The 21175-nt window shown below is 32.3% G+C and overlaps 1 protein-coding gene across 2 annotated transcripts in view; it reads left to right on the forward strand.

Moving 5' to 3' along the window:
* The window catches only part of tho2 (THO complex subunit 2-like protein), a 240410-nt gene that overhangs the window by 79281 nt on the left and 139954 nt on the right, over positions 1–21175 (forward strand). For both annotated transcript variants that reach the window (XM_076454283.1, XM_076454284.1), the window contains exons 13-16: positions 7517–7662; positions 8770–8871; positions 9519–9603; positions 20955–21048. In XM_076454283.1, the coding sequence (XP_076310398.1) occupies positions 7517–7662; positions 8770–8871; positions 9519–9603; positions 20955–21048 (427 nt within the window). The remainder of the gene's footprint in view (positions 1–7516; positions 7663–8769; positions 8872–9518; positions 9604–20954; positions 21049–21175) is intronic.

Here is a 21175-nt window from a genome sequence, read left to right on the forward strand (position 1 = left end):
AATAAATCATCTGCATATGATATAAAAACAAGTGTAAAGTTAAAAGATTGGACTGAATCAGTTGTTACAAAATGAAAAGTTAATATTATCATGTGTAAGTGAAAACAAGTTATTAGCAGTCATAAAAGAATGAAGTAAGAATATTTTAACATGTTTGCTGCTGCATGATAAATGTAAATAAACATATAAATTCAAGAGGTGTCAAGGAGCAGTCAGTGTCCCAAACTTTTATGCCACAGGAGAAAATTTGGCTGGCTTTTAAACTTAATAGTTTGTGATTCACCATGTGTCACATGCTCCATAACTAACATTTGGTTGTGACCCACTTGTTGGGTAACATGGCAGTGAATGTGTTAAAATAGATTCCAAAAATGGGCAAAAATAAGGTACTGAAGTGAAAAGTAAAAATCATATATAATCATATCTTTATGTTCCACATGAGTGAACACATGTGAAAGTATTAGAGGGCCTGGTTCTGGTCTTTGACTTCATTGTGCTGAACAAATTACAAATTAAATTTGTGCAGCCACTCATGTGAAGGTAATTACCAAGTAATAAAAATCAAACAAAGAATAAACAATCTAATCTCAGGTAAACTGAAATAATTCAGAATGCTAATAGTTGAGAAATAAATAAGATACGAAATGTGAAATGAAAAGTTAAAAAAAGAATAAATGAAAATGATTGTTTCTTTTCAAAGATACATAATTAAATCACCCTGTCCTCTTTTGAATGTGAAGTGAATAGAAAGGTGCCAAAGAAAGACCATTAAATAAATTATCATAGATAGAAAATGAATTACAAACTAGAAATTTATGAAATGTTTAACAAGTATGAAGCAGATTGAAGTTTACTTCAGTCACATAAAAGGTGATCTTGCTCCATTTTTCTTGCATTATAAAGTAAAAATAAATTAATTTTAAATGAAGGTAAGTAAGAAACAAGATACCTATTTTGAAAACTATAGAATGGAAAGAACTAAATGAAAAAGGAATATTAGACTGGGAGATAGAATCATGTGATAACAAGCTCAAGAGTAGGAATAACCATCCCTTTTAAAAAATATGCACCAAAAGAAATAAAAAAGAATAAAACATATCAGTCAAGTCAGGCAGTTATAGCTGTCATTCACCTATAATTTCCACGTTTTCTTACTTGTATTATTGTGGACAGTCACATATGTACATTCTAATCTTTCCTTCTCACTGGGGAAACAGCATCCTTGCACTACTGCAACTCATTATTTTTCTCTTTAGAGTTTTGAGTCAAGCTAGTATGTGAGAAATTAAACCATATTGACATACCCTACCATGCTTCTTGTGCTGTAACTTGTACAGCAATTAATTGATCTACCAGAGTTTGTATGCACTTCTATAGCCAGAAACAGGATGCTTCCCTGATGCTGGAACATACCATAATCAGATCCAGGATCTACATTGGTACATCCATTGTTTCACTGTCTTGTCCTTATAATTTTCTTGTCTAGTGGTATATCCAGTGTTTTGATGGGCACAGTTGTGCACATTGACAAATATTAACCCTATCCACTATACTTTTAATGCAACAGTGAGTTGCATTTTCCTTCTAAACATGAGCACATTCTTTAATGTTGTAAAGAGCCTTATTCAGCTGATCTTTTATGGCATATAAGACACTGCAAGTATTCATCCAAATTGACTTGGCTGGGATTAACAAATGTAGCAAGCATACACTTCATAGTTTGTACTACCAGTTTTTCTAAATCAAATGACAGTATGTGGTAAGGCAAATTCCCATTTGAAATCTAACATTTTACACAACTTGAAGAACATTTAACTTTTGAAATAACCTCCTTTATCTGATTATGTTCAATTTTCTTTCAATATTCCAAATGATGGTTTCCATTTTTTTGTTGTGCAAAGTCCAGAGAATGACTTGCTGCATAGCTCTGGAGACCACTAGTTCAGTGTGGTCTCATAAACATGGTTATTAATTTATAGCAGTAGTGTACAGCAACTGGCCATACAAGTGCCATAAGGTTTCATGTATCTGTGCTATGTTACTTCATTTGTGCTGGTCTGGATTAATTTTTCTGCATTGTAAGAAAGACGTGTTTTTTGGTTGTTCTTCCAAGAGCTTTTGAAGTGTTTATTCTAGTAAGGTTTCCCACAAGTCAAGGAAAAATGATTAAAGTGAATTTTAATTTTTGAATTGCTGACCAAGAAAACATCAAGAGAATTTCATGTTACAGATATAAATTGGAAAAATTCTGTGAATTTCATGTTTAATAATGCCATTAGGGCATGATAGGCAAAAATAAAAATTACAATTAGGAAAAAAAAAAATGCATACAAACTTCAGATTGTAAGTTGGTATGCACTAGTAGGCAAAATGTCTCTGTTGACAACAAGAGGCTTTATACATTATTCAGTATATCGAAATGCTGTCTTTCTGTTGGTCAAATTATTTAGTGGCCCAGCATTGCCAGTTGGTTAGGGTGCTTGACTTGCAACCTGAGGGCCTCAGGATCAAATCCCAGTCATATCAAACATGCTCGCTTTTAATAATAAAGCAAAGAACAATGTTTTGACCTTCTTAGGTTGAAATGTTCTCTGCTTTATTAGTAAAAGTGTTCATACCCATACAAGCCTTTGTGAGATATATTTTTACTTCAAGTGGGTTTGTCGTCATCACAAGAAACATACTCACTGTTTCAGTCATGATGCTGTTATAATGTGATGGTCAATCCAACTATTCATTGGTAAAAGAGTAGCCCAAGAGTTGGTGGTGATAACTAGTTGTCTTCCCTCTAGTCTTACTTGGCTAAGTTAGGTAAGGCTGGTGCAAAGAGCCCTCATGTAGCTTTACTTGAAATCCAAAAATACACAAACATAAATTATTTAATGGTAAATGTTGGAGAGAATTATTGGCAATTAGTAAAAGAAAGAATGTGATATGTTGGTGTTGCAAGTGGGTTTGGCTTTCTAGTTTATAGCTTCATAAACAACGAAAGATAAAGGCTATAAAAATTAAGACTATACCTTTGTAACATCTGTACTAAAATGAGTAACTTATGTTAAACTCAAGGTATCAGAGAGGTGTGATGTTGATTTAAAAGAGAGGGTGGGTAAGTGGAACAAATAAATGTCACAATACACATACAAAGGAAGGATGAGAATTTATATAAATATTTCCTTTTAAAATTAAGGAATTCAAATGTGTATAATATTAACTTTGATTTATTACATTTGAAAGCCAATCTTATTTGTATATGTTAATAATAAAGTAGTTAGAAAACATTTTGGATATAATTCTGTGAAAGGTCTTGATATGCTTATTTTAACCTTATTTCCATATTATAAGCACTATTATATGAGAAATAAATGAAAAGGTTGAAACATTAATTTTATAATGCTGTAATGTAGTATCACTGTCAGTGATAAACATACCTGTGTATATAGTTACTGTAGTCTCTTTAATATGATTGTACAAGATGATGGTGTAAGACTATAAAGTGAATATAAATGTAATGGATGTCTTATCAGATTCAATTCTACTATGAAGTGTTCTGTGTGTGTAATTGATGTTTATAACATATATATGATTATTGATTGATAAATGTACAGTTAAGTTAAAGAATTTACTTTTAATGTAGATAGACTTGATAAAATTTTAGAAGTTTGTATAAAAATTGTACAATATGGTCTGTAAATGAATGAATAATTTTGTTAGTATTTGTTTTATGGATATATTCCACTGCATTGTACAGTTATCAGTTGAAAGTTTGATACATTCTGCATGCATGCTCATCAGAAAATATTTCTTAAATATTTAACCAATGAAAAGCATACCTATTTAATAATATTACACTTTACAACAGTAAACCTATTCTTTCTGAATATTAACTTGTAATATACTAATCACAGATGTTAAAATCTATAGTGTCGTTATGCTATTATATTGCTTTTGTGAACTATTTTAAAATTAAAATGTTAATTTGTATGTGCTTGTAAGACCCAAATGAATAAAATGCCTGTTGTATGTGTTATGATAAAATTTCAATAATTAAAAAATTGTCTGGTTTATCATATTGAATTTTTGCAAGATAACATTTAAACAAACTGTGACACTTATTATGCAATCTTTTTCTTTATTAAATAATAAATGAATAATGTTTTACAATTTCACATATCATTACAATTAATAGATCAGTGTACAAATGTACTGAAATTAAATAACATTCTGGTCAGGTGTGGGACCAATGAGTTGTAGGTCTTCCTGTATGATCTTGAAGCTCCTATAGCAAAAGTGAATTGAAGTTTTGTGTGATCAGAATCAAAGCATTCTTTGAATAGACAGGGTCTTGCTTTGAGGTACAACAGTTTGTTCTCATTGCATGCCTGGGTAATATGGTTATATTTATTCATGCAACATTGTTGTGTGGTGTACTGTCATCCATTTTAGATTTTAAAATTTTATGAACCACTTCAGCAAAATATAATCCATTCATATGGTAAATGTCTTAGCATACAAGCAGGGGTGATTTTTTTTTTTTTTATATTGAGAACAGAACTGTGTAATGCAACTACAATAATCCCATTTCATTTCTATTGTTGCTAGTGTTGGTGCCCATTAGAAATTTATCATGGTATTCCAGCATTGAAAAATCCTCTAAAGCAAGTTTAAGATATTGGAATACTTGACATTCCTTATTCCATCTAAAATAAATCAGTTTTAATGAAAGCATAGAGTAGTGTAGTTGGCCTCAAACTGTTGCTAACATGACCAGATACAAAATCAAGGTGAACTGCAGACTTCTCACCTGGACTTAGTTTGTGGCAATTGTCTTGCCACTGCTACTTTTGTAGTGTTTATGGAAACTCCATCTCTACTTACTGTATGACCAGGAAACTCCACTGCTTCATTAATGAACTTGGATTTTCTTTGTTTCAGTGAATTCATGCAACATGTGAACGTAGGTTCAACAGTTCGATGATATTCTTGATTTGGTATAAAGGAAGATAGTTAAAAAGGAACTAAGACCTTTTGTGGCTGTTTATTCTATGTTTTTTGATGAATGACACTGCCAGTCCCATACCCATTTGTGTTCTATGGGATATTTAGGTGACCCAGTCGTTTTTAGAAGGTATATTGCCTTTAGATTTGAGTTCTGTCACTGGTGAGTCTGTTATTGCTCAGGGTATTGAGGCTTTGTTAATGTTCCTCGTCATAACATTTAATTAGCATCAGATCTAGTTTCTGGAGCATCAGATCTGGACCAATTGTGGTTGGAGTCAGATCTATTTTCCCAATTAAGGATGTATCATTATTGTTGGGAAATTATTTGGTTGGGGGGGAAAAAATTACCAAACTCAAAATGGTTAGTGAGTCTAACTTATTTCATATAAGGATGATGTTGTTGAGAATAATCCTGATGTGTTTCCCTTGTGTGTACACTTTAATTTGAGCTCAGATTATTCAATTAAGCCAAAAACAAATGTAAGACATGTATTCAGAGGGTGATATTGTAAATTTGTGTTAGACATTTTTTGATTCTGAGAGGGATCTTGCAAATAATTGTCTTACTGAAAATATATTGGTTCCATTTGCTAGAAGTAAACTAATCACTGGGTAACAAAAGGATCCACAGATCTCTTCATTCTTTGGGAGCACATATTTAATTAGAACTGGATAAAGTTCCTGGTGGTTACTTTTTCAGAAATAATGTACCCATGAGAAAATTGAGACCACCAAATGTACCAGCTTCAGAGGAGTAGACTGTAGTTTTCAAATTGTTATTCCAAAAGTGTTTTGTTCTGAAATATTGAAAGTTGCTTGTGAACTTCCCATGGGAGGCCATCTAGGTGTCAACAAGATGTGTGACAAAATTGTGACACTTCTTTTGGCCAGAAAATTAGACAAAATGTTTTCCAGTATTGTAAAACTTGTCACACCTTTCAACTGGTCAGAAAACCTAACCAGAAATTCTTGTTGCTCCTTTGAAACCTATCACAGCTTTTTAAGAACTATTCAGTCATGTTAGACATTTACCAGAAACTTGATCAAGGAACATTATTTGTTGCTTGTCATGTCCATATCCATTTGATTCTCTGAAGTCATTCCTTTGAGAAATATCTTAGAGCAAGAAATTTCTAAGGCTGTGATTAATTTCTTTACTTTGGTTGGCTTACCCAAAGAAATTCAGTTTGATCAGGGATCAAATTTTGTTTTGGGGTTGTTTCAACAAGTTGTTTATCAGCTCGGTGCTAAACAATTCAAATATGCTATCCAGAATTATAAGGTGCTCTTGAGAGATTCCATTCTACCCTGAAATATGTAATGAGGTCTTACTATTTTGACAAAGAGAAGGATTGAGATGAAGGAATTAATTTATTATTTGCTGCTTGTGAGTCGGTTCAGGAATCATTAGTAGGGTGTAGCCTGTTGGAGGTGGTGTTTGGCCTTTCAGTACATGGTCCTTTGAAGTTGCTGAAGGAAGAATGGTTAGTAGATGACCCAAAAGAAATGCACTTATTGGACTGCATGTTTGAGATAAACACACCTGATGTTTGTACATAAGTGTGGTCAGACTTGACTCTTGATAGGCAGAAATATTGATGTGTGTGTGAATTGTTAAGATGCCATAAACAAATATTTTTTAGATTTTAGCTTAGATAACTGCATTAATTGTTATTTTCTGAAAAATGTCTTAAATTTGTAAATTTTTAGATTTTAGTTTTAGTAAAAAATGATTTAAATGCTGTCACTTGTTAATTAATAACCTGAGTTTTCTACTAGCATTTTAATTGAGTGTTTAAGAGCTTTTTAATATTTAGTGTTACATAAATGTTTTCAAAAATTACAAATTTGAATAATGTATAGTTATAAGCATACTTGATCTTACGAACTTGTGTTTGTGTCTACTAACCATCACCATTTTTCTGTCTCATTGGCTTCAATATTTTTGTAAGTAAACTACTACAAGATGTTTTGAATCACAAAAAGTGACAACACAGTTATACTATTAACTTTGCTATTGATCTCCCATATGTGACCTTTTTAAAGATAAAATTGACTCATAAACTAATTTGCATATTGTAAACTTCATTTTTTATTTGTAAACAGAATTTAAATTTTTATAAATTACACAAATTTGATGTAGCAAAAATTGTTTTCGATGAGCTTTGTTGTTATTAAAGATATTTCATTACCTGTTAACTTTGACATCGTCTTAAAATTTTGATACACAAAAGAGCAGGTGGTAAGGGCTGTATTTTGGAGAAATGTTTTTGTTGGTTATATTCCAACTTGTTACATTTTAGGTTGAAATTGTTAACTTGTGGTTGTATAGAAAGCATACATATTTGTTACATTAATTTTATTGTAGATAGGCATAGACTTGAAAATTCAAGTGCATCTTTTCTGTGGATTACAGGATTATTTATAGTTTTCCATTATTGATACAAGGAACTTTGTTAGAATTTGGTAATTTATGTTTGTAAATGGATTTCCCCTTCCCCACACGCTCACTTAAAAGGATGAAGAAACCAGTGGTATGTTGAAGTATGCTGTTTTAAATGTTATCCATGAATGTCTTTTACCATCTCTTGCCTTACTGGATGGAAACTGCTGTATGTCAGAAGAACTGTGGGGATTGCTGAAGATGTATCCATATCAGAAGAGGTAAAAATATGTTGTATATTGTGTAATTTTCAGTTTTGAAATTTTTTGTATGTATACAAAGTAATAGAATAAAGTTATGAAAGTATATATTTGTCTAATTGTGAATCAACAGTTCTCATTTTTTGTTCTGCAGACTTCCTCCAGAAAAGGTTTCACAGTTATCTTAAGAAAGCAAGAACATAGAGTATAGATTCTGTTGCAGTTCATTGATGTGAAAAAATTATGTTCTTTGAACAAAAACGTTTGGGAATTGCTTTTCTGGGTGTTAGAAAATTTTTAACTGTGATGTAACAGTTCTATGTTTTCACATTGTGTAATTTACACTGTTAAAAAAGGTTAGAAAAAGACCAGTAATTCTTATACTGTTAGATGCTTTATAAGAAGTAGTAAAGATAAATTATACTGTTTTCACTGAACACTGGTAAAATATTTTTACTATATGGAGTGCCCATTCCCTTGAACAGAAACTATATAAATTCATGACTTGTGAAAGGTTATCATAGGACATGAGAAGTTCTTCCATTATATGTAATTATAAAAACTAAAAAAAAAACTCCCATAAGAACTGCAAAACCCAAAATATAAAACTGGAAATTTGTATGTATGTATCTATAGACCTGATGAACCTTCATACCAAAGGGTGAAGTACTAGTAAAAACTGCTAAGTAGTTACATGAAGAGGTGTAACAGACAGTACTATTACATTTATGTAGGTACTCTTACTGATGTAAATCTATAGTATCGATAAGATATTTATGTTGGGTGTTATCTCAAAACTTAAGGTATACTCAGTAGATATAAAAATATTTTACTTATTTTTGTTCAAAAGTAGAAAAGTGAAATAGATTGGGATATATTTTAAATAAGAGGTAAAAAGTGTGATTATTGTGATGTATAATACAACTTGAATAGAAAATATATTGATGAGGAAAATGTTAAGATGCTAAGAAAATGTAGCAATGCTTTTGTCATCTTTGTGTTTTGTTTTGTTTTCACATAATTTTTTTTAAACTGGTGAACATATTTATCTTTGTACAGAGGCTAATGGTGTGTACATTTAGGTTGTAAGGTTATATTGGAGCAATTGTTATGCAGTGTTTTTTATAGGTTTAGATTATACAGTTTGTGGAAGAGTGATAGTCATCAAGGGAACCCATTATTGATTAGAGGGAAAGCTGACACTCTCAAGAAAGTCAAATATATTATGAAGTAAGTTTTTGAAATTTTTGTATCTGAAAAGAATGTGTTAATATCTGTCTCTTTTTATTAATGAGTTATTAATTAGCTTAGATAAACTACCAATATTATTTGTTTTTGGCATCGCAGTTTCTTAAGTTGTAAAGGACTATTTTATTGGACAATTTGTAAGATATTTAACAATATCTTACTAGTTGGTCAATTTTGGATATTCAACAAAACCTTCTTTGAAGTGATGGAGAAACACCTGATTCTCCTTCATGACGTATTAAAAGTATGGCCCAAATGACAAGCAAGATGCTAAGAATGTGATTAAGACATTTTGTAATAATGTTATCTCAACCCTTAACTGATTCTTTTCAGTTATTGGCTGGTCTGACATCAGCATCTGTACCTAGTCTGATAGATGGAATTTTCTCAAAACATTTGCCTACTATGAACACAGCATTATCCATTATTTCCTAAAGATGACAACAACGATTGGTAATAGAAAAATAATTTTGACTTGTTTAGTCTCATTGTAATGTTGTTTTTGTTTTGTGAAGTTCATTACTGTTTCATAGTGCTGATTTAATTGCCTACTGACACAACAGTTAATGTATATAGTATCATTAGAATTATGTATTTAAATGTGTGTATGCATGTGTTTCTATTTATAGACGTTTGAGTAAGGAAAATGTGAAGCCTTCAGGTAGACAGCTTGGAAAACTAAGCCACAGTAATCCCTGTATTCTCTTTGAATATGCAAGTATTATTTTTGTAATCACATAATATGAAATAATATTTAATAATTATTTCACAACATCTTTTTTACATTTGAATATTACAGATTGATTTAGTTTTTTTTTTTATCACTAAGAGATGAACTCTCAGTAATTTTCACCTCAAGAGAACTTACTTTGGGTTAACTTTATTCATTACGAGTTATTACAAAATGGTTATTATTTAACATGTGTAATTGCATACTTGTATGTATTGAAATATTAACAATGATTATTGTTTTAAATGTATTAATAAGTATCTATGAAAATCTTATGAGTTCATTATTATATCATACTTTGCTCAATTCATGATATCTGAAAACAAGTGGTAATATTTAGTTGTACAAGTCACAGTTGAAGAATTTAAAATAAAAATATTTACTCAAAAAGCAGACCTACCTTCCTCACTGTGAAATGCACTCTAGATTTCTAGTATATTACTAATTATCTGCAAGTTGCTTACTAGGATATGGTAATATCTATAACACTGAAAGTTTGCTCTCTGCTACATGAATGTTTTTATTTAAATTTGATGTTAAATGTTGCAGAAAATGATTTAAATACTTAAGAAAATTAGGTTAGACAAAAATTGTGATTTTTGAGTAGCATAAGTAGTAGTAGTAGTAGGACATTGTATTCACTATGATTAAATAATTACTTGCAAATGGGATAATTATATTTAAGAAAAACAACTGATAATTATAGAAACTATCTCCACCTTCAGAAAGTAAAAGAAAGTAATTGCATTAAAGTCATGATGTAAACTGTTTCTTAAGCACGTGTAATTTAAATGTTATACAAAGGCTAGTTATGTATTAAGTTATTGTAATTTATAACAGACTGATATTATATTTGATGTTCATTATAGTAATCAGTTAAAAAGTATGAAATTTTGAACAGAATTTCAATTGTTATTGTGATAAAAGTGTAAAATAGAATTGTTGTGAAACTAACAATTTTTTTATGTAGATAAAAGGTTGTCCTGCATTTCTTTCAACAGAGACCAAACATACCCAATTATCAGTTGTTGTTTTTTAAATATATGTATTTTGGGAAAATTAAGGTAATACTTTTGCTTCCCAGTCTATTCTAAAACATTTATACTTCAGGAATAAATGTATGTAAGAGAGAGATGTTAAAAAATACCTTACTATAGTGGTTAGTGGTGTAATTATTTGTTTTAGTTGGTAAAGTACTTGTGCAATGTGTGAGAGATCATAGGGTTGACTTTTCTTGCAGGAATGCAAATAATTTGATACCAGAAGAGTTAATGTCATCCCTTAGTAGATGTTTCATGACCCTTTGTGAATTCTTAAGAAATAGGCTTTGTTTATGAGGGGTTAAGAATGTAGTAGTTTGAATGCTCCAAAAAAGTTTATCATCAGAAATTATTGGGTTTAGATCAGTTGGAAGAGTATTTGCTTAACTCACAAGAGTATTGACTTTGATTCTCAGCTGAGGAGAATAAAAAAATAAAAGTTAATTACCACTTACATATCTGTTTTCTGCAGCAACACAGAATTACTCTACTATAGAATAGCTACTTGTGTTTTGTTTCATTTACAATTATAAATATAAGTGCCTTAGCTTCTATTTATTACATTGTTTATATGGAAGAACTACCACTAATTTACCACACAATTTATGATTATTTCAGCACTTTTGTTAAATAACTTATTTACAATATAGGGTTCTTTTCACTGCAACATTAAATAATGTTTAATGTACCACATATTTTCTGTTTCCTTCAGCTTCCTTGAATAACTGTGTACATCATTAGTTTTGTTCACAGTCTGCTACACCACACTGTTGCAGAATAGTTAGTAATTCTAACTCAGTTTCCCATCAATACATCACCTGAGAATGTGTTCCATACAAATTCTGGTTGCTGCAGTACTGGAAAAATAAATTAACATTTAATAGTCCTGTAAAATTAAACTTTGTTGCATTTTAATTTTTATTGATAATGAAATGATCAGTAGATATGAGCATGGAAAAGGTAAAAAGTATTAGAAACAAGATGCTTAAAGTGATGTAACTGTTATTGCTGTCAGTACAGTTTAATTGATGTTATATTCAGAATGTAATCATGAAATTATACATAACTGCTCATATAGTTAGTGTATCTCAACAAATTTCATCAAGCTTTTAGTAAGCAATACAAGACTGTTGTGCACAAAATAATCAGGTCTTTTAATCAATACATGAAAGATTTATCCCAGAATTTATGAAGCCTTTACTGAGTGTCTAATTGCAACATAATTTTCATGCTAAAAGCAAATGTACTTTCTTTTATGTTACAGTTTTCAAATTTAATTTGTGTAACTTTTAGCTTATTCTCAATTAGTATTAAAAGTTATTTTCATTTACATTTTGTATATTATATATGTTTTCCATACCCAACACAGTAAATTGAAATTTTCTGTTTGTATTAGTTACAAATAATACAATATCAAATGTTAGAACAAATCATAAATATTTTTGAAAACAGAATATACTTGGAAGGGTTGTAGCTTGCAATCTTCAGTTTCTTTATATTTTGATAAAGCTAAAGGATTTCTCACTATTAAGTGGAAGTTTTATATATAATATATATAAAACATAGTATATATCTCATAAAGGGGACAAGAGAATATAAATTGGGCAATTCAGAGTTAAAAGGTGTTAATGTGATAAAGTAAAATGAAGATTGTAATTTATTTAAATATATTTTTTAAATTAATACATTACAACTTTTATCAAAATGTGAATTATAAACTACATCGTTGTATCAATTTTATTTATTATATAGTTCTTTAATGAAATTTATAATGCAACCAAAACGTTTTTGACATGCACATTTTGACATACTCATACTGAGAGAGAGAAAAAGAACTTTTAAAATATCTTAAATCACTGTAGTAGTCTACTGTTATGTAAGAAGTATTTTCCCAACTACTTAATGCTGTTTTTAGTAAGACTTTAAAGTTGCACTGTATTCATATTGAAATCCAAGTAATGTTTGTTTTAATAGCAGTGTTTTAACCTGTAACCACAACATGAAACAGTTCTACAATAAAATATACTCTGCTACATATTATTTAAAAAATTAAAGAAACCAAAGGGAGGCAGTGTAAATTTGGTTTATTTGCTATATTTGATCATTAAAAATGAACTTTTTTTATCTGTTATGTTTTTAAGATAATTAACAGTATTAAATTTTCATTCTTAACTTTTATTTGGAGTGAGTTTCTGCACCCCTTGAGATGTATTTCTGGACGTGGTGAGGGGTTCTCCCGGGGAAGGTTTTGTAATTTCAGTTGATCTCCTCTTGGATCTGAACATCCACCCATCTGTTTCCCATGCATGGCATTCTGTAAATTGGAAATATGATCCTGGTGATTGAGAGCTCCAACCCCAGTACACCACTTTGACCTTGCATTCTGGTAGAGGTGGCTCCCCCAGGGTCATTTGACTGGTCCAGTTGTGCTAGGGTCAACTGAGTAGCAGTGTTTGGTGTTATGAACATTCTGTTTGATACTGGTGTTTGGGTATTGTGCTCACAAAACCCTGACATTGCTGCACTGTCCTTGTTTGGCATTGAAGTGCATCCCCTCAAAGGGCTCAATGGTGGGTAAGGTCAGTAGGCACTGTATCTTCTTCTGTTTATCATGGATACTCCAGTCCTTGTGTTATAAAGATCAAAACAAGCTTGTAAGTAAACGACCATGCATGGATGACTCTCTCTCACAGTCACCACAACTCTTGAATTCTGTATCTTGATTTTTGATCCTTCATTCTTTATCTGATAAAATTTAAAAGGCAAATGACTCCCTTTTTAATTGAGAAATGAGTATGAGGAGCTTGCTGGCTTTTCCAAGTCAGTCAGTTAGCTATTTTTTGGAACATCTTGGTGAAAACATCTATCCCAGAACACAATGAATTCCTCTTGAATTTAAAGGCTACTGGGAATATGCAAATTGAAGTTACTCCTCATACTACTTTGAATTCCTTATTAGGAATTATTGTGGAGATGGATTTGAAAAACATCCTCAAGTTGGTGTTCCTTGTTGGTTTCTCAATCCAAGGAGTCTCTGCAGTGAGACATATCTGTTTTTTAATTTTGACATTCACAACACCACATCCACCAGCTACTGTCAGTGTGGGTTATCTGAACTGTAAGGTATAGCTGTATATTCCCAACCAATCCAGATGTTTCCATTGCCGTTGGTTTGATCATTCAAAGGTATCTTGTTGTAGTTCTGTGATGTGTGCTTGTTATAATGGCAAAAACCATGATGCCAGCAAGTGTGCAAACTGGACACTCATTCTATCAATTGTGTTCACATCCCTCATACTTTTATTCTTCATCTAGGTGGGTGGAGGAGAAGGAGGTACAGCATTTGAAAATGATTAACAACATTTCTTACCCCAAGGCTCAGAATTTATTATTCCAACTCCACCTTGGACATACGCTGCTGTATCTTATTTCACTGCTACAGTGTGAATGCAGACAGATATTTCTGTGCCTCCAAAAGGGTCATTCTCAAACCATATTAAGATTCTTTTCTCTCTGTAGATTGAAAAGTTGACAAGTGAACATTTACTCCTGTCTCTGGTCCAATTTCTTCAACTTTGGCTTCTGGTGCCTACTCAGATCCATCTTATTTGGCTCCAAAGTGTTGAAGGATTATTTGTTCACACTCTTATTTGCTGAAATTAGTATCTGCCAACTTAACCTAGGGTTGGATCCATAGAGTTAAACAGATTTCCTTCTATTAAGGAAAAGTGATGTGGTTATAAACTTAAGGATTCTGCACCAGATTCTCCTCCATCTGTGTAAAGACCACTATGATACAGTGGAACTGTAGAGGTTTTTACTCTAATCTGAATGACGTTAAGACTTGGATTCCTATCATTGTGTGTATTTTGTTACAGGAAATATTTCTGAAACCTGCCAATGCAGTTGTCTTTCAGCAGTTTTCTTTTTACTAGAATGACAGGTTGTATGATGGATGAGTACGTGAAGGGGGGTGGGGTGGTACTGCAGGTCAACCAGCATGTGCTCATTTTATCTTTGGAGCTTGATACACCCTTAGAAGCCATCAGCATCTGTGGTTTCTCAGGTCATACCACCAAGGTTTGTTCTTCCTACCTTTCTTTTGGAAATGATCAATCAGATCTTGATGGGTTTCATTGAACAGTTATATCCCAAGTTGATTTTGGGAGAATTTAATGGACACAATCCCTTCTGGGGTGGTGTTGATATTGATGAAAGTGGCCATTCCGTAGAGCATATGTTTTTTGGATCACAACCTTTTTCTCTTCAATAGCAGATCTTATTCTTATTTTCATACACTTAGTTGGCCTGTTTCCACCATCAATCTCTCTGTTTGCTCCCCTTTATTTTTATCTTACTTTTCTTGGAGGGTTGAGAAAGGCTCATGCAGCAGTGATAAATTTCTTATTATTTTGAAAAAGATTGGTCATGGTTGATGCCAATCAACTTTTGTGCCTCAGTGGAAATTAGATCATGTCAAATGGCCCTTTTTCACTCCTTTCTTGCACTTGATCCTGCTATTGTCTATCTGTTATCGATACATGACTGTGTGGAAGTAGTGATTGATTATATCATCCAGGTAGCTGCTCCATCTATTCCTAAGCCCTTTTTCCATGGTATTCTTGTTCATGGTGGAGTTAGGAAGGTTCAGAACAGGCCTGGGATACCTACTGATGGTATTCCTCTGTTTTTACTCACATCTTTCACCAGTGGGCCCATGATCAGGCTTGGCAGGTCAAACAACAAAGATGAAAGGACTTTTAGATTACAATCACAACTAGCATATCTTCTACTACCAGTTCAGAAATCACCTGGGACAAGATTTGGAAGGTCAGTGGGATGTATGCCTCCTTATCTTCTTTCCATCTTGCTTTCTAGTGGTCAGGAAGCTGCCATTATTCTCATTGAAGCATATTGAGTGGCAGCTTTAGACTCCTCATTTGCTTGTTGTGAGGTGACTGCCATTATTCTCATTGAAGCATATTGAGTGGCAGCTTTAGACTCCTCATTTGCTTGTTGTGAAGTGACTGCAGTAAATGATTTTTACCTTTTTTTACCAAAACCATTTGTATGTACTTTTGTCACAAAATGGGATATAGACCTTGATTATAAGCTCCTTCTCAGCGATGTTATTTTTCCCATGGTCCCTGAGCAAAGTTCTTGGGACTTATTTTTGATTGTAAGCTTACTTTTCATTCATCACATCAAACAGTTATATGTGAGTGTATGAGGGCACTGAATATTCTCCATGTCTTTTCTTACATCTCTTGTGGAGTAGAGTGGATTGATGCTCGGTGCTCAAGATCTGTTGTGCTTGCATTCACTCCAAATTGGTCTGTGGATCTCTCCTGTGGTTCTACCAGGATCTCAGTCTTGAGGATGTTGGACCCCATTTACAGGGGCTTTCTGCACTTTTCTTACTCCAGAGTTTGTATGCTGAGTTCAGTAATCCTCTTCCCCACTTTTACTGTTTTCAACATTTTTTCAACATGGAGTATGCCATCAAACTTCAATTTTAACAATACCTTCCCACCTGGGATTGTCTTCCTTCCTCAGTGGGTTATGCTCTTTTTGAATAGATGGTCTGTCATTCTTTGTTTTGTTTTTTGTATCTAGGCACAGCTTGTTTAGTTGGGTGTATCATTGAATGACATTGTTGTCTCCACTGATCAGCCCATTCCACCATGATTTATTACCATCCCCACCTGTGGCCTTTAAGTCTTCTGAGGAAGACTGATACTTATGATTGGAAGTACTGTCTTCTCTGTTGAACATTTTTCAAACAATTTATTTAATCATGTTTATACTGATAATTCTAAATTGGGTGATTATGGGATCTGCCATGGCTTGCTGTAGTTTGATGATTGCTCACAGGATCCCCTGTACACTTTCTGTGTTTACTGTGGAGTTGTATGCCATTTCTCTTGCCATGAATCATGTAGAAACTACACACTAGTTACACCAACATTTTTAGCATTCTACTGGCCCTGGAATCTTTTAGTATTAGTTCTCACCCTGTTCTCAGTGATACTGAACAATGATTGGCCCATTTTTTTATTTCTCTATCTTTTATTCATATCCATTTTTTTGTATGCCTGGTTACATTGGTATTCATGTGGATGAGCTACCTAACATTACAGAAAAGCCTGTCTGCACTGGTGCTATTGCAGCTGTTCTTATCTGGTACATGTACTACAGTCCTGTATTGAAAACTCAGTTTTGTGCAATTTGGCAGTTGATTTGGAGTGAGCAACATTGTAACAAGCTCTTCCAGATCAAACCTTCTGTTGTTCTTTGTTTCAGTAAGGATTGGAAGGAGGAAGTTGTCCTGGATAGGGTACAAATTAGTTAGTTTTAACTCATTGTTTTCTTTTATTTGGTACTATTCCACAAATGTGTGGCTTTTGTGACACTTAATTCACAATATTCACATTTTACTTGTGTAAAATTTCACAATTTTCTTGTGTTTTTAACTTTTTTTAAATATTTAAATCTTTTATCTGAATTTGGGTATTTTAACTTGATTCATTTTTATTTTTTATAATAATTCAACTTTTATATTCTGTACTGGCTGTTTGATAAAGATAGTCTAGTTGCTTTGCATCAATCAATAAATGCCAAACAACCAAACAAAATCAGTTTCTGCAATAATGCATGGTTATCGTGGTATTCTCAGATAAACTTGTTTTATACAAGTATCAGGTTGATTCTGTTTACAGAAGAACTAAGCAGGAAGTTTGAAAAGTAATCTGAATTTGAAAACCAACTGAATTTTAAAGTGTGTGAGAAGTAAGGTGACTGGATATTCATGATATTAAGTGAAAAATTTTTTTGTTAAGGTCAGATACAAATGATCAGAGATAAAGCTAGGTTTCTAAAACAAGAAGAATTTACTTCTTCTAGTTGGCAATGGGGAAAGTTCTTTTTTAAAATAAGGAGAGTTAACTCTTTATATTAAACTTATTCACAACTGTAAAACAGTGGTAGAGGAAATATTTTTGTACTTACGAGGTAAATAATTTACATTATGTGTATGTACTGCAGACACACACAAAATGTATGCAGTTTGAAGCAATATATAATACAAGATTACAAACTGAACTTTCATAAAATGTTGTTTTGGTTCTATTAATGGATTTTCCATAACTAAGCTATGCAGATTTTGAAATCATTTTTTTCCTATCATCTAAGGAATTTTTACATCTAACCATACTTCTCTTTTCTGTGTTCTTATGGTCAGATTGACTGCTGGAGATTATTGTGCAAACTAGTAAATGGAACTCCTTCAGTTTCTTTATCTTGCATTATTTGCCTCATCTGGCAGTCTCTGCATCTGAGGGTTTTTGCCAATTTCCACATTTTTGTAACTATCTTCACTATTTCTGCTAGATTGTACAGGGGTGGGTATTTTAATTTTTGCTCTCAGGGTCACTTACTTTTTTTTCACAGGATCCCAATCTGTAACAAGTGTTGTACAGATAAATCTGTTTTTATCATACCAATTCTGCACTGGCAACTATTGCTTCACTGTAATTACTACCAGTTGCAACAGGCTCTGTAGAAATGAGGTGTTCCATGAGACCACTTAGGAGCTCACAAGGTTATATTACCATACTATTCTGGACCACCACTTATGACCTATTATCTTCAAAGAGGGACTTTGTCCATCACTACTGATTATTAGACTGAATAAATGAGGGATGGTTTGCTTTTAAAAATTTAGGAACATTGGGATATAGGGGCCAAGACCCTTAATTAGAATCCTGAGTAGTGGAATCTTCACTGTCTGGTTGGGTCTTGTCTGTAGTGATGATTGTTCATATACAGTTTCACATTTAATACAGAAGCTAAGTTTAGGGTGAAGCTCATGTATGTTCTGGATGTAATGTGGTTTATATCCACTTGGAAGCCACTTTTATCTTGGTAAATATATGACCTGTGTAGATGCTGACTGTATGGTTTATGCTTTCATTTGCCATTCCACTTTCTAATTGTAAAATTCTAGCTATAAGTGGCAGTGGAAGTAAGAACGTTTTGGAAGGTACCATTTTCCTAAATTGAAAATGTATTTCCAATAATACTTGTGGCAAAAAAAAACACCCAAAAACATGACACCTTTCTAAATCATCACTAACAGTTTTGTAATCCATTTGTAGTAATTAATTCAATTATGCATATCAGTACATGATACAATTAACTTTTTTTTTCATTCTGGTACACACTTTCAGTTACAAACATTGTGTATGATTATTTAATCTGCTATTAAGAACAAGAAAGGCACAAAGGGAAATGGAGCAAAATTATTTCAGTGTTTTTTCTGGACCACATGTATGATGTCTGATCAAAAAGTTCTAAAACTTCTTCAGTTACGGGTGCCAGTACAGAGGCAGTGAGCTTCATGTAGGTGTGTACAAAATGCAAATAGTGATCTACCCCAAGAACAGGCCATTTCTTCAGACCTTATACCCATGCTGTGAAAAACGTGCTCAAAGACAGACGTATTTTTTGCCCCTGTCGTAATAAAAATTGACAGAAAAAAAGAGCAATGTGTTTGCATCAAGTTTTGTGTGAAAAATGGTAAAGAAGAAACAGAAATCCTCAATGTTTAAGAACTGCTTTTGGTGATGACTGATTAAGTAAGGCTGTCGTTCATCAGTGGATAAAATGCTTCCAAGATGGCTGGAAATTGGTCAAAGATGACCCATGTTTTGGGCAACCATCAACATTGTCCACTGATGAAATGGTTGCTGAGGTGAAAGACAGTTGACCAGGCTTTTCATAAAGAGGTCTTAATTCACTTGAGGGAGAAAATTAGATTAAACTGCTGCAAACTGTGAGAAAATGGTCACTGGTTTCTTCTTGACAATGCACCTTCACATACTGTTGTGTCTGTTCAAGAATTTTTGGCAGAAAAAGAAAACATTCCTGTGATACCTAGCCCCATGTGATTTCTTTTTCTGTTCCCAAAAATCAAAATGAATTGAAAGGAAAGAGATTGATTTCATTCCAGCCTTTCATAATAATGCGAAAACAGAACTTAGTCACATAACAGTTGAAGACTTCCAGCATTGCTTCCTTTTAAAAATGGCAGGAATGTTGGAATAAGTGTATCGGCTGAGTGAGATTACTTTGTAGGTGATAGCATATTGTACTGGTGTATGTACATTATTCTTCAGAATAAAAGTGACGCCTAAGAACTTTTTGATCACATCTTGTTTATCCCAAAATTCCAAAGAATTGGACTAAGTGAAAAAAAAAAATTCAAATCCATGTATTAACAAAGGAAACGTAAAAGATGCATGCATTGAAGAAACATTGTTAGTTCTCATTGTAAGTTAGTTTTAGTTTTCAATTCTGACTCCAATAAATAACAGAATGATGCTCCCTGATAAATTCAAATTGTTCTTGAATACACTAAAGAGAAAATGAAGAACAATTCTAATCTCCTTAGTATATAAGCATTTTGTTAACTATAGTTTGTAGTGTCTATGAAAGATAAGCTGAAAACAACCACTGGAAGACTATACAGATAGTAAAATAAAAACTAGGACTTGTTGGAGAAGGGAAATTACAATGAGTGCTAGTGGTACAGAAGTAAGTTGCAGGTTTTCAAAACATTGAGTTTGTTTTCTACACAAAGCATTTTTTTCAAGAAAAGTAGTGCATCTTTTATGCCAGACCATATAAGAGTGCTAATGTAAATACTTTTGGGCTAATCATTTTAAAAACAAATATGATGAATTGGTGTGCTTTGAGGAGTATTAGAAGGTAAGGTTTAATGAAAAACTATTCAAAGGTGTAGAAAATGTCTCAACTGTCTTTGAGAGGGGTGCGTAGCTTAGACATAGCTATTTTTGTCTGAAATGGGAGTTAGGTGGACCTCCATTTTCAGATTTTGATTTTTTTATTCAAGCTACTCATAATGAAATGGTGGTGTAGTTTTGTGTGTAAATATATATTTATTTGTATCATGTGAAATGTATAAATTTTGTTCAGTAAGTGGAAATTTAGTGACAAAAAAAAACTACTTAAACTATTCCCTGATACTTGTTTTTGTTTATCCTGAGAAGGACAGAATCAACAGTTGGTTTTTTATAGGATTGTTTGATATGTTTAGATGAACATTGTGTTTTCATTATATGTGTAGGTAATTAAATGAAGATACTGTATTTTGGATTTTGTTTCATTAGAATTAAAAAATGTATCTTGACTTGTTGTTTTGTAATGTATATCTAATTTGTTTTTTTTTAAATTAAAGCACTTATTAGTAATTATGATTTAATATTTCTTTTCAGGTTTTGTCCCAGATTCAAACGTGGGATAATTTAATCCTACCTGTTGTAGATTCTCTTAAGTACCTAACATCCTTATCTTATGATGTATTGGCTTGTATCTTTTGATTGATGTAGTACTTTTGATAAAATTAAGCAATAATCATTACCAAATAATAATAATAATAATAATAAATTCCCTGAGAGTTTGCAACATTTAGAAATTTTCAATTATATATCTTAAA

The sequence above is a fragment of the Tachypleus tridentatus genome, chromosome 1 (assembly GCF_004210375.1).
Source record: "Tachypleus tridentatus isolate NWPU-2018 chromosome 1, ASM421037v1, whole genome shotgun sequence".
Taxonomy (NCBI): Eukaryota; Metazoa; Arthropoda; class Merostomata; order Xiphosura; family Limulidae; genus Tachypleus; species Tachypleus tridentatus.